Source organism: Elephantulus edwardii, unplaced genomic scaffold (assembly GCF_000299155.1).
Source record: "Elephantulus edwardii isolate Elephantulus edwardi_28Jun2011 unplaced genomic scaffold, EleEdw1.0 scaffold00063, whole genome shotgun sequence".
Classification (NCBI taxonomy): Eukaryota; Metazoa; Chordata; class Mammalia; order Macroscelidea; family Macroscelididae; genus Elephantulus; species Elephantulus edwardii.
This window is the reverse complement of record NW_006399813.1, coordinates 16,209,447-16,223,955: the sequence shown is the minus strand read 5'-3', so window position 1 is coordinate 16,223,955 and position 14,509 is coordinate 16,209,447. Positions and strand designations below refer to the sequence as shown.

Sequence of the window (14,509 nt, the reverse complement as noted above, 5' to 3'; positions counted from 1 at the left end):
ACACAATGAAAAAATATATATTATATATTATACACACACACACACACACATACATTTACATGTATGTGTTGCACCCAGCTCTGAAGAGAAGCACCTCCAGCTGAACAGAAGGTCAGCCTATCACAGTCCTCCCTTGTCCATTTCCAGTACTGGAGGGGCTGGCAGTGCTGCTGTGTTGGCGTCAGAGAGCATGGCCCTTGTGCCTGAGGCAGGGCATATGTAAACCAGACCCTAGGCTGAAGTCCTGCCCTTTTTCTCTGCAGAAATCTGCCCTGATTGTCAAGGGTCCCCGCGAAGTAAAGAAGCGGGAGCTGGTCTTTCTCCAGTTCCGGCTGAACAAGAGTAGTGAGGACTTCAGCGCCATCGATTACCTCCTCTTCTCTTCTTACCAAGAGTTCCTACAGAGGTAATCTTTCAGAGTCCAATGTTAACTAGCCTTGAATTTATGCATTTACCCGGAGGTGGAAGCAGGTCAAGGCAGGGAGATAGGCAGCCTTGGGACCTGGGAACTTGGTGGACCCATTCATCTGCCTCATGGTCTGACAGACACTTCTGCACTAGGGCTGATTGGGTCCTGGAAAGATGGTTAGGTTGAGCTGGCTTCCAAGAAGAGGAAGCTGCCTTCTATTTTGTAACTCTTGAGAGCAAGGCCCACCTTGTGCCCAGGGCCTTGCACTTAGTGCTCAGTGTTTGCTGTGTTTCTGATATTAGGATGTACGTCTGTCCAGGCGTATTTATTTTAAATTTTTTTATTTTTTATTATTATTTTTTGTGCATGTAGCGTCAAATCAGATCTGACTAGTACAGGAGGAAATTGTCCCTCCTTCTCTGGCAGAGCATCTGGTGGATTTGAACCGTGTACCTCTGGGATTGCAGTACAGCTTCTTGCCACTAGGCCACCAGAGCTCCCCTGTATTTATTTTTTAAAAAAAATTTATACTGATTTATTTACAGTTTGTTTTCCACAAAAGATACTTCCCATTTCCTTCACTCCCCCACCCACTGAGTTGTGTAGCCCTATAATTAACACCCTCTCCTCCCCGACCCACCTTGGATCCTCATACTCAATCTCCAATAATGGTTTTATACAGTATTTGTCCTTGTGGGACTGAGTTAGTTCACTCAGCATAATGCTCTCCAGTCCCTCCCAGGTTAGGTAGTAATTTACAAAATCATTGCTCCTGTGTGCTGTGTAGTATTCCATTGTATGAATGTACCATAGCTTCATTTGTGGTTGGACATCTGGGCTATTTTCATGTTCTTGTGATGGTGAATAATGCTGCTATGAACATTGGTGTAGAAGTTGCCGTTTGAGCCTCAGTTCTCATTTTCTTGGGGTATATTCTAAATAGTGGAATAGTTGCTGCCCAGGCTCTTGATCTTCACTTATGGTGAGGGTCCCGTAACTACAATAGAGGATCTTGTCTGTTCCCAAAACTGCCTTGAGAATGCTGGCGCTCCTGTGCTCAGTGTGGATGGAATGGTTTTCTGCATCTTCCTGAGCTGTGCATGACTCAGTCCCTCCCAGTGTTCCCTGCTGAGTCCCTGCTACATTTAAAGGAAGTAGGGAGGCAGTGACTGTGGGAGGAGGGACTGCACTCCCCACCCCACAACACCAGCCCACTTGGAGTCTCTCCTTTGCAGCTCGTGTTTGATGTCTTTTTTGCTGCCCAGAATCCCATCTCCTTTTGCTGCTTCAAGCGGGCCTGGGCCACCCTCCTCCTAAGCCTCCTTTCCAAAGTCCTCTTTCTGAGTTTCCTCATTGTTACGGTGTGGTTTCTGTTTGCTTGTGTGCATTTGATGCTGACATGTCTGCAGTGCCCATAAGAGCAGACAGTGTAAGTACCGTTAGGCTAAGAGCTTCCCAGGGAAACTTCCATAGGGAGGTTTTTGGGTCCAGGAGGGCTCTTCAGGGTTTGCTGATGGCTCTAGGTTCTCTAAGGAGAGTTGACAGCACCATGGTATAGGAAGCCTCTGTATACTTTGTAGGGCCAGCTGCTGTGGATGGAGCCTATAGGAATGATGAAGTGAGAGGGAGGATGAAATCGCCTGTTGAAAGTCTTAAAAATCATGTGTCTTGAGGCCAGTGACAGCTCCTCCTCCTTTTGGTATGCAAGAAATGGAGCTTGGAGAAGCAGCATCTTGGTGGTGTCAGCAAAGAAAGAGATTTGTAGTAAGGGCTGGCGTCTGGATCAGGCTGTGTTTGGATCCAGCATCAAAACTGGATTGACATGCACCTTACTTCTCACTGTCCTCCAAGCCCAGACAAGGTGGATTTCATGCAGTCCTGTGAAAGTGCCTATTCCAGTTGGAAGTTCTCTGGGGGCTTCCGCACCTGGGTCAAGATGTCCCTAGTGGAGACCAAGGAAGAGGATGGACGAGAAGCTGTGGAGTTCCGCCAGGAGGTAAGTGGCTCTGAGTTTGCGTGACTCCTGACTTTTCTGTCTGCTGGTCTGAGGTGGAGAAATGCTTCACAGAGGTGGCATTTGATCAGGAGCTTAGGGAGAAGTAGACCTAGGCCAGGGATGAACAGGACCTGACAGTGTGTGTGTGTGGTAAGGGTATATGTAATAGAACATTTGTCATTTCTATGTTATTCAAATGTACAGTTCACAGATATTAATGTTCACCATATTTTTTAATTTATTATTAATTTCAGTAAAAATTTAGAGATTTTGGATTTCCATTCATTCACTGTTGCACTTTTCTCCCCTCTCAACCTCCCCCCCCTAGTACACTACCCTCTTGTAAAAGTAAAACAAAAATTCTTTCATTGTCTTAAAAACCCTTCCCCAGGTCCAGTCCACCATGTAGCCTTCGCTCTAGACACCTTTCATGCCAAAAATACCTAATCACATACTGTTTTTAAACAGTTTTCTCCCTCATCAATGCAATATACATTATTGAACTCATCTTTCTCAGTCTTTCCCCAACCCCGAGGTCAGTCCTGTTTTACAGCAGTGGTACCATGCAGTATTTTGTCCTTTTGTGACTGAGGTACTTCACTCAGCATCATTTCCTCCAGAGTCACCTATTTTGAATAATATTGCATGAGTTCCTTGTTTTTCAATGCAGCGTAGTATTCCATTGTGTGAATATACCACAGCTTCTCTATCCATTCGTTTGTTGATGGGCACTTAGGTTGTTTCCATCTCCTTGCTATTGTGAACAAAGCCCCGATGAACATGGGTATGCATAATGTTCACCATATTTATTGTTCATTCAACATGTTCATTGGTTCCTGAATTTTACCATTTTCTTTATCAGAAGCTCAGTGTCTTCTAAGCGTAGAATCCCTTTTCCCTCTCCCTACTCTCCCCTGGTACTTATAGTAGTCTTTGGTTTCTGTATACTTTGAGAAGGCTTTATATGCCATCATCCATCACAGCTGGTTTTTTGGCACCCCTGCAAAACAAGGCTCACTGCATTTCTCAGAGAGGTGGGTGAACTTACCAGTTTGGATGCCCCTTATTTCCTTCTGTTGCCTAATTGTCTTAGCTAGGGCTTCCAATATAATACTGAGTAGGAGTGGTGATAGTGGGCATCTTTGCCTGGTACCTGTTCACAAGGGGAATTCTTCACTGAGAATGATATTTATTCTTGGTTTCACATGTATGGTTTTAACTGTGTTGAGGAAATTCCCCTCTGTTCCTGTTAAGTGTTTTAATCAGGAAAAGGGGTGTTGGATTTTGTCAAAGACCTTTTTTGCATCAATTAATAGGATCATATGGTTCTTTCTTTTATTAATGTGATGAATTACAGTAATTGTTTTTCTTAAGTTGAACCCTGCTTGCATACCTGTTAAGGATGTTATGCAGTTATGATGATGATTTTTTTTTTTTTTAAATAAACTGCTTAATTCGCTTGGACAGGATTTTGTTAAGGATTTTTGCATCTATGTTCAAGAGAGGTATTGGTTTACAGTTTTCTTTTTTGGTGATGTCTCTGCCTAGTTGGGGTATTAAAGTATTAGGTTGAAACCATCTGTGCTGAGACTTTTTTGGGGGGGTGGGGGTTGGAAGTCTTTATGACCTGCTTACTCTCTTCTGTGATGAATCTGTTCCTCTTTTGTGATGAATCTCTTCAGGTTTTCTGCTTCTGTCTATGTCAGTTTGGATAGGGTGTGGTTTTCTAGGAATTTGTCCATTTTTTCTAGATTTTCAAATTTGTCAGAGTATGTTGTTGTTATGTACTGGCGAGTTGCCTGTGACTCATAGCGACCCTGTGTACAACAGCCCTAAACCCTGCCCTATCCTTTGCCAATCTCATTGGCTCTGACACACCTACCCCCATTACCCTAGTCACCAAATCAATCCATCTCATCGAGTCTTCCTCTCCTGCGCTGTCCCTCCATCCTCTGAAGCATGATGTCCCTCTCCAAGGATTGGACCCTCCTTGCAACATGTCCAAAGTATGTCAGATGAAGCTTTTGAATCCTTGCCTCCAAGGAGCAGCCTGGTTTAACCTTCTCCAGGACAAACCTGTTTGTTCTCTTAGCAGTCCATGGTAATTCAGTATGCTTCTGCAACCCCACAGCTCAAGGGCATCAATTCTTCTATCTTCCCTAGCATGGCATGGATCAGGCACACCTTAGTCTCCAGACTAGTCGTTGCTCTTCAATACTTTAGAGAGGTCTCTGACAGCAAACTTTCCCACAGTATTATGTCTCTTCATTTTTTGTCTGCTGGCACCAAGAGTGTTGATTGTAGAGCCAAGCAAACTAAAGCTGTAAATAATCTCAATCTCTTCATCATCCTTCATGATGCTTCCAGTTGGACCAGTGGTGAGAATCTTTGTTTTCTTGATATTGAGACTCAATCCATACTGCAGTCCCTGACCTTCTGCAGCAAGCGCTTCAGTTTCAGCAAGCAGGGTTGTTTTATCTGCATAACGCAGATTGTTGATGTATCTTCTTCCAATACTGATGCCACATTTCTCCTCATAGAGCTCAGCCTCCAGGATAATCTGTTCTGCATAAAGATTGCAAAGGTTTGGAGATAGAATACATCCCTGGCGTACGCCCTTCCCAATTTTGAACCATGCCGTATTTCCTTGCTCTGTTCTGATGACTGCCTCCTGGTCCAAGTATAGGTTTCGCATTAGAACGATCAAGTGTTCTGGGATTCCCATTCTTCTCAGAGTTAGCCACAGTTTGTTGTGATCCACACAGTCAAATGCCTTTGCATTATCAATGAGACACAGATAGACATTCATCTGGTACTCCCTGCTTTTAGCCAAAATCCATGTAACATTAGCTGCAATATCATTTGTACCATGATCCCTTCTAAACCCTGCCTGCACTTCTGCTAGTTCTCTGTTGATGTGCTCTTCCAGTTGTTTTTGGATCATCTTCAGCAGAATCTTGCTTGCATGTGATATCAATGATATTGTTCGATAATTCCCACACTCTGTAGGATCACCTTTCTTTGGAATTGGAACAAATAAAGGTCTCTTCCAGTCGGTTGGCCAAGTGGGTGTCCTCCAGATTTCTTGGCAAAGCTTGGTGAGCACATCTAGGGCAGCATCTGTTAGTTGAAATATGTCAATTGGTATACCCTCAATTCCTGGGACCTTATTTTTAGCCAATTCTTTCAAAGCAGTTTGAACTTCTTCCTTTCTCATATGTTGTTTCATGAAATTCTTCTGTGTTTGCCAATTCCTTTTAGTATGACTCTGTATACTCTTTAAAATGACTCTGTACACTCTGTCTTCTTTTAATACTTCCTGGATCATTTAATATTCTGCCCAAAGCATCCTTAAGTATTGCAGCTCGAAGCTTGAATTTCTTCTTCAGTTCCTTGAGCTTAAGAAATCTTGAGCAAGTTTGGCCTCTTTGATTTTCTGACTCCAGCTCTTTGCATATTTCATAATAATACTTTGTCCTGCCTATTGAAATCTCCTGTTCAGCTCCATAATGTCTTGGTATCTTCCCTCTGCTTTGGCTTGTCGGCGCTCTAGTGCAAAATTCAGAGTCTCTTCTGACATCCATTTTGGTCTTTTCTTCCTCCTCTGTCTTAGCAATGACCTTTTGTACTCTTCCTGGATGATAATCTTGGTATCTTCCCATAACTCATCTGGTTTTTGCTCATTGGTGTTCAGTGCCTCAAACCTGTTCCTCAGATGATTCTGAAATTCAGGTGGGATAGACTCAAGGTCATATTTTTGTTCCCGTGGACTTGCTTTCATTTTCCTTAGCTTCAGCTTAACTTGCATATGGTCTCTTCCATAGTCAGAACCTGACCTAGTTTTCACAGCTGATACTGAGCTTCTCCAGCAGTTCTTTTCACAGATGTAATCTCTCTTATTCCTATGCATACCATCAGATGAAATCCATGTGTATAACCTGTGTTTATGTTTCTTATAAAATGTATTTGCAGCAAATAAATCATTGACTGTGCAAAATGCTATCATCCTATCTCCAGCTTCCTTTCTGTCCAGGCTTTCTAACTACTGATCCTTTTTCTCTGTTCCCAACTTTTGCATTCTAGTCTCTCATTATTAATGCAGCTTGATTAAATGTTCAATCAATCTCTGACTACAAAAGTTGGTAGAATTCTTCTGTTTTTTGGCTCTGGTTGTTAGTGCATATATTTGAATGATAATGGTATTCACTGGACTTTCTTATATGCCTGTGGATATTATCCTATCACTCACAATGTTGTATTTCAAGATGCATCTAGAAATGTCAGAATATAGAGTTCCTAATATCCTGTTATTACCATTTTAATCTCAAATGGTTCTGTTGTGACATCACCTTATTAATTTCTTAGTTATTTGTGTGTTTTACTTTTGTGTGTTTGCCAGTGGTTTGTCAATTTTATTGATCCTTTCAAAGAAACAGCTCCTGGTCTTGTTGTTTGAATTGCATTTGTTTTCTATCCCGTTCATTTCAGTCCTTATTATCATTTCCTTTTTTTCTAGAGGATTTTGGGTTAGCTGTTAATTCTATTTATTGGCAAAATTTGCATAAGTAGTTTGTTTTACTCCTTTCTTTATTGCTGTGAACTGACCTTTGAGGACTTCCTTTCCTGTATCCCAGAAGTTTTGATATATTCTGTTCATTTGTTTCAAAAAAGTATTTTTACTTCATTTTTTTCCTATAACCCAGTAGTGATCAAGAAAGGTGTTACTTAGTTCCATATGGGCCCTTTTTATCTTTTTAGTTATATGGCACGATAGTCTTGTTGAGGCTTGCTTTGCACCCTAATATATGGTCAGTTCTGGAGAATGTACTGTGTGCACCTGAGAAGAAAATGGAATTTTTATTGAGTACTCGGAATATGTCTGTGAGGTCAGATTGGCTAATTGTATAGTTTAGTGCTTCTGCATCTTTGTTGAGTTTTAGTGAGAGTGCTGTGCTATTTTAGTACTGTTGTGGTATTCTTTGGATGCCATTTGCTTGTTATAATTTTTTTTCTACCTTTGATTTTTAGTCTGCTGTTCTCCTCATTTCTTAGATGTCTCTTGTAGGCAACATATTGATGGGCTTTGTGTTTTTATATCCAGCCTGCTACTTTTTTTTTCCCTTCTTCCCCCTTAATTGATGTATTTAAGCCATTCACATTCAGTGTGATTATCAACAGACCAGGCTTTATTGTTGACATTTTGTTGAGTTCATTTATTTTGTTACTGCTGGCTACTTTAGTTCATCCACTTTTCTTTGCTGTCTCTGTGAAGGACTTACATATAATTTCTTGTAGATTTGGTCTGTTTTCACAAATTCTTTTAGTTCCTGCTTTACTGGGATGACTTAATTTCTCCTTCAAAGTTGATGGACAGTTTTACCAGGTATAGGACCCTCATCTGGCAGTTCGTTTCTTTCAGTTTTTTATTTAGTGCCATCTCATTGTCTTCTTGCTCACATGGTTTCTGCTGTGAAGTTGGAACTTAATAGCTTCTCTTTTATAGGTGACGCTCTTGTTTTTCTCAAGCTGTATTTTATCCTTGTCTTGAGTTTGGAGACATTGATAAGATATGTGTAACTAGGCACTTCCTGGAGACAAAGCTGGTGAAACTCCATCTCACATACTTTGGGCATGTCGTAAGGAGGGGCCAATTCTTGGTGAAGGATATTGTGTTTGTACCAGAACTGGCAGTGAGTTTTTTTGAGTGAAGTATTTTGCCTTCTCTTAGGCAGTGGGCACAGCTACCATCTATACAGTGAGTAATAGAGAAGTTACTGTAGTGCCTGCTCACTCCGTTTCCTGAAGGAAGTCTTCTCGACCAGTCATTTGTGGGTGGCGTGTCTGTTGTTCTGCATGAATGTGTCCTAGCAGTTGCAGGCTTGTTCTTCTGTGGCTCTTTCAGCAGAGATGGTTCATTTCCCTGCTCTAGTGGCAATCTTCTTGTTGAGTAGTCTGGTCTGTGGTTAAGATGGATATGAGGTCCCTCCCTCAGCTGTGGTGAGCTAGTCCTCTCTGGGTCCATTGAACTAGAAGCTCCAAGTTTCAGCAGTGGTCCCTTTGTGGGGCGGGGTCCCACAGAGAGGCAGGTTCCCTGGGGGAGAGCTGGGTCTCTTGGGGTACTATGGGGGTGGAAGGTTGGACATGGCTGGATACACTTTACTTTTTTTTTAAATTCATTTTAATGCTAGTTTACAGACTTAGGGTTTCCAGTCATTCCTTGTTACACTTTTCTCTGTGCCCGCCCCCCCCCCCAATTCACTCTTCTTGAAAAGTGAAAGAAAAACTCTTTCATTGTTATGCAATACCTACCCCCAAGTCCACTCCACTGTGCAGCCTTCACTCTGGACTTCTGTAATGACAAGAATGCCCAATCATATATCTCTTTTAAACAGTTCTCGTCCTCATCTGTGTATACATCATTTCTCCCCTCCATTTCTGTCTTCCCTCAACCCTGATGTCAATCCGTTTCACAGCAGTGGCTCTAGGCAATATTTGACCTTTGTGATTGAGATATTTCGCTCAGCATAATGTCCTCCAGGGTCATCCATTTTGCATACTATTTCTTGATTTTCATGCTTTTCAATGTTGCATAGTATTCCATTGTGTTAATATACCAGAGCTTCTCTATCCATTGGGTTGTTTCCAGCTCTTTACTATTGTGAACAAAGCCACAATAAACATGGATGTGCATTCAGCAGTTTTATTTTTGGATGTTTTTAAATGTACACCAAAGTAGAACAGTATATCACTTGCTAAGTTAGAAATATATACTGGTGAATGTATGCAGGGTGGGAAAACCTACAAATGTCTGGAATCCTTTCAAGGACTCCTGAAGAAATGCAGTGTAGAGCAGCCCTGAACAAAAAGGCTGTCGGCAAGCCTTCCTTCATTCCTAGAGCCGCCTTGTACATACACCTGTAGCCTCCTTATGCACCCAAGAAAACATGAGGTAAACACTTGTGAGTTAAAGAAATGAGAAAGCCTTCAGATTTAACAGTCCTTACCTTATACACGTAAATGCTGAAGAAGGAAACCTTGTCATTACTACACATACAATACTGCCATTTTAAGGAACTCATTCTTCACACAATTCTATCACATATTGTTCTAGTTTGTTTTTTTAAGGTAAACATCTAAGAGACTGTCCCTTTATATCCTTGAGTGGCATAAATGATTGAGTACTAAACTTTCTGAAAGTCTGGTGACCCCAGGCCACTCATAGGTGCCTATGAATAGACTTCTCATTTCTAGGTTTTACTTTCAAAAACCCAGTCATTGAAGACCCTGTGCGGTGCGGTTCTATTCTATTCTGGAACACACTGAGCACTGTGAAATGGCATCTACCTTTTCACTTTCATGTTCACTCAGCTGTGCCACATACATTTTATTAAATGAAATTTTAAATAACTGTTGTTAAATAAATTGGAAGCAGGAGTGGCATCCACTTCCTAAACAACATGACTCCGGGAACTCTGTAAACTTTAATAAATGTCGATAATTGTAGAGGGGCTTCAGGGCTTTTGTTCATAGGGTCGCTAGGAAGACAACAACAACATGTTAAAAAAAAATAATCCCCCCCCCCATGGAGAAGTGTGACCCACTGGCCTTGAGGCCAAAGGATCAGTTCGCTGTGATTCAAGTGAAAAGAGCTGGAAAAAGCATGTCAGTGGGGATTTAGTCACCTCCATAAACAGAGTCCCTGCCTGTAGGGCATCCACCTGGGCAGTGGACCTACTTCCTCTTGCACGGTAAGAGCCAGGCTGTGCTGTATGAGGCTGTGAAGGGAGTCGAGTCTGTTACTTTGCTCTCTATTCCTCATTGGAGGTGTCCCATCTGACATGGATTTTAAGACATAGTTAGGAGAGGTTGGGTCTAGAACACTTCAGTCATCTGGCTGCCATTGGTGGTTGGCTGCCAAGGGGTAGACAGACTTGAAACTCAAACTCAGGATGGTTTCTAGGACTGTCCTGGGTAGGACTGTCCCAAGTTGGGTCTTTTTTGGAGAAGCTCATACTCAGTTTCTGTAAGGAGACAGGTTGTTTTTCTTGCTTTAGGGAGTTGTGGCAACAACTCAGAATTCTTAAAATTGTCCCATTTTGTAGTGTAACTGTCATCTCCTGCATTTTACTCCACACTTTTCTCCAAGAACTCCAAGTCCTTCCTCACTTGGCTCCTCACAGCTCTGAGAAGAGAGACTTGAATTACTCTCACTTAGGCTTTCTTGTTAGCTGAAACTGTGATTTAAACCAAAGCAACAGGAACCTCAGCAAACCAATAAACTGGATTATTTTTGTGTGTCGTTGAAATAATTTTTTTAAAAATTTATTAATTTTTTGTGTGTGTGTATCATCAAGTCAGATCTTACTGGTACAGGAGGAGATTGTCCTTCCTTTTCTGGCAGAGCGTCTGATGGATTTGAACCATGTGCCTCTGGGATTGCAGTGCAGCTTCTTGCCACTAGGCCACCAGAGCCCCCTTGTTTAAATAATTTTTAAAGTGTACAGTCTAAGCAGGTAATTCAGTGACGCGAACTACATCCATCCTAATATGCTACAATCACCACTGTTCATTTCTAAATGGTTTTCATCATTCCCCCGAAAATTCAGTGCCCTTTAAGCAGTAAGTCTTTCTTTCTTCCTCTCCAGCCCTTGGTAACCACTATCCACTTCTGTCTCCGGGGTGTGTGTATGTGGGTCACACAGTTTATCAGTTTGTGTCCAACTTATTCCACTCAGCATAATCCTTTCAAAGTTTATCCATGCCATCATATTTATCAGGATTTCATTTCTCTTTATGAATAACAATCCACTGTGTGTGCTCCATTTTGTTTATCCTTTCATCTGTTGATCAGTCCTTAAGTCATTTATACCTTTTGGCTATAGTGACTAGGCCTGAGGTGAACACTGGTATACAATTATGTGCATGGGTTTCTGCTTTAACCTCTTTAGTATCTACACCTAGGAGTGGAATTGCTGTCACTTGGTATTATGAGTTTACCCCCAAAATATCTTGTAAATCCTCACCTCTTTCTTTGCCTGGGGTTATTGTCCTATTTGAGAATGATGTCTTTGTTAATGAGACACGGCTTTTTTGTGGTTTGAGTCATCTCTTATATAGAAAGAGCAGATTAAGGCAAGCAGGCAAGCGGAGATGGGGAGAGATGCCAAGTTTAGGAGCAGATACTTGGACAAGGACTTTCCTCCAGCATAGAGAGAAAGCCTCCTTTTTTTTTTATTTTATTGTTATTATTTTTGTGTGAGTGTACCGTCAAATCAGATCTGACTGGTACAGGAGATTGTCCCTCCTTCCTCGGCAGAGCATCTGGTGGATTCGAACCGTGTGCCTCTGGGATTGTAGTTGCAGTTCCTTGCCACTAGGCCACCAGAGCTCCCCTAGAAAGCCTCCTTTTAAACTGGGCTCTCTGAAGTTGGACTTCTAGCCTTTTCAGTTGTGAGAAAACAAGTTTTTGCTTGTTAAAGTATTTGTTATAGCATCACTAGATGATCCTGACATAAGGTCAGTCTATATATAACTTTTTGTAGAATTGCTGAATTGAGGTCCATGTGGTTGTGCCATTCTACAATCTTACCAACTATGTAATTTCTCCACATCCTTGTCAACACTTCCTAGGTTTATTTTCCTGTTAACACAGTGTATGGTGACTAGGAAAGTTTTATGTGCCTTTTAAATTATCTGAATTAAATGTGTTTAAATTAAGTCTCCTAGGGGAGCTCTGGTGGCCTAGTGGCAAGAAGCTGCAACTACAATCCCAGAGGTGCACGGTTCGAATCCACCAGATGCTCTGCTGGGGAAGGAAGGGCAATCTCCTCCTGTACCAATCAGATCTGATTTGACGGTACACACACAAAAATAATAAAATAAAAAAAAATTTTTTAAAAAAAGTCTCCTAATGGAGGATATCAGACCTCTTCTGAACCAAAACTAAAAAATGTTTCTATACAAGGCTGTAGAATTCAAGATATTTTCATATTGATCCTTACCATTCCTCAGTGAGGCGGGCATTTTGTTCCATTTTGTAGGTGGCAGAGTTGAGGCTCAGCCGAGGTGACAGTCCCCAAACCCCTGTGGGCGAGGGCTGAGCCCTCACCTGCTGTGAAGTGAAAATCCAATATTAACATACACCCCTAACCATTTACAGGAATTCTCAGTTCTGTAGATCTATTAAGTTGCTTGTTCTTTGTCCCTATTGACTTGAAACACTTGGATCTTAAGATAAAATATTTTATAATTTGGGCTTTTTATGTGCCTTTCATATTTATACTGTCTAATTGTGCTTATTCTAAATACCTAAGGGTTGCCACCTACACTGAATATTGTGCATCCCAGCTCCTTTCCACTTCCCAAAAAACTATGGGAACAAAGGGTGTGCCTTTGCCCTGGTACCACATTCAGTTTACCTGTTCATCTGCTGATGATCCAGTCTTCTGAGTGTTGCTTTAACTGGTCCTGGTTCCTGGCCTGCCTGAGGAGAGGCCCACAAATGGGGTGATACTACTTTCTCTCTCTCTCTCTAGACGAGTGTGGTTAACTACATCGACCAGAGGCCAGCTGCTGAAAAAAGTGCTCAGTTGTTTTTTGTGGTCTTTGAATGGAAAGATCCTTTCATCCAGAAAGTCCAAGATGTGAGTATGTCAAGTTTATGAGAACCAATTCCTTGCCTTGATGTATTCTGACTCCTCCTTATCGCTGAAGAACTCTTAGCTTTGCTTGCTCTCTTTTTCAGAGTCTGTAAGTTGTTATTTATGTTAAGAGATAATCTATGACAGTAGATCTCTTCATCATGTGACTGCTGTGGTGCCTGGGACTGTGCCTTTTGTTCACCACTTCAGTGTCCAGCAGTGTTTTACACAGAGGAGCTGTAATAACATACTGAAGGAAGGAAGTCAGAGTAGTAAACTAGTATCTAGACTGTGGCTGTTGGTTCTTTTAACTATTCTCTGCAGCATAGGTTCTTAGTGCTATCACAAGTCAGAGTGGAAAGGCACACATAAAAAATTGAGAGCGTCAGTTAATGCCAGATTCTCAGCCTCACAGTCCTGGAAGGGGAGGAGCGGCGAGACAGCTTTCCTAAAGGAACATCACAATACTCCACCCACAGGAGCCAGTCCCAGCTCTAATGACTGACATTTCAAAATGTCCTGATGTGGCTACAGTTATGCCTAGAGGCTTACTAAACCAAAAGCTCTGTCCTACAGGTAAAACATGAGATCACCCATTTTTAATCTGTTATATTCATGGAAATGTACTCGTTACAGGCCAAGTCAAGTCTCATACCAGAGGCGAGCTTCTGCTCAGTGTTAACAAACCTGTCTGCTTAGAAATGCTGGTGGAACCATCTCGCATATACGACAGTGGAGCTCCATAATCCCCCAAGGTCACGCTCCTAAGCTAGGACTTAAAAATACACTGTGGAAGAATTGAGAAATCCAAGAGATGACCTCTTCCTTACAGAGTAATTAATATTAAGTGAGGAAGCACTTTATGGCTGTAATGTTGCTGGGTCTGGACAGTGACTGCAAGAGTAATCTGTAGGTTAAACATCTCTTCTAAAATCTAGACATTGTGTTAGTGGTTTGAGAAAGCTTTGAGAGGACTTTGAAGGATCTCTAAATTAGAAGAAATGTATCGTAGGCAGAGAAGAAACAAGGCTTGGAGGGAGGCAGGGATCTGTAAGGTAAGTTTTGGGGGAAAGGCAGTCATTGGAATAGAAGGGGGCAAAGTTTGAAACTAATTGACAGGGGAAAAGAACAGGAGGAACTGATGACCTTGTCAGGTTGATGTTTGTAACTTTTAAAAAATAATTATGTTTGTTTACAGTTTGGTTTTCTGTTCCATCATTCACACATATTTTATGACATTAAAATATTCTCTCTTAAGGGATCTCTGGTGGCGTAGTGGCCAGAAGCTGTGCTGCAATCCCTAAGGCGCATGGTTTGAATGCACCAGATGCTCCACTGGAGAAGGAGGGGCAATCTCCTCCTGTGCCATTCAGAGGCGATTCAGTGGTACACAGCAAGAAAAAAAAAAAAACAATCCCGCCTTCCCTTACTATAGTGATCCGTGCTGGTAATCCACTTTTATAT

The 14,509-nt window shown here is 41.8% G+C and overlaps 1 protein-coding gene across 1 annotated transcript in view; it reads left to right on the top strand.

Annotated features, from left to right (window-relative positions):
- The window catches only part of TMEM206 (transmembrane protein 206), a 34,110-nt gene that overhangs the window by 18,982 nt on the left and 619 nt on the right, over positions 1-14,509 (top strand). Inside the window, exons 5-7 of the mRNA XM_006887968.1 lie at positions 264-406; positions 2,261-2,405; positions 12,941-13,048. Coding sequence (XP_006888030.1) covers positions 264-406; positions 2,261-2,405; positions 12,941-13,048 — 396 coding nt within the window. The remainder of the gene's footprint in view (positions 1-263; positions 407-2,260; positions 2,406-12,940; positions 13,049-14,509) is intronic.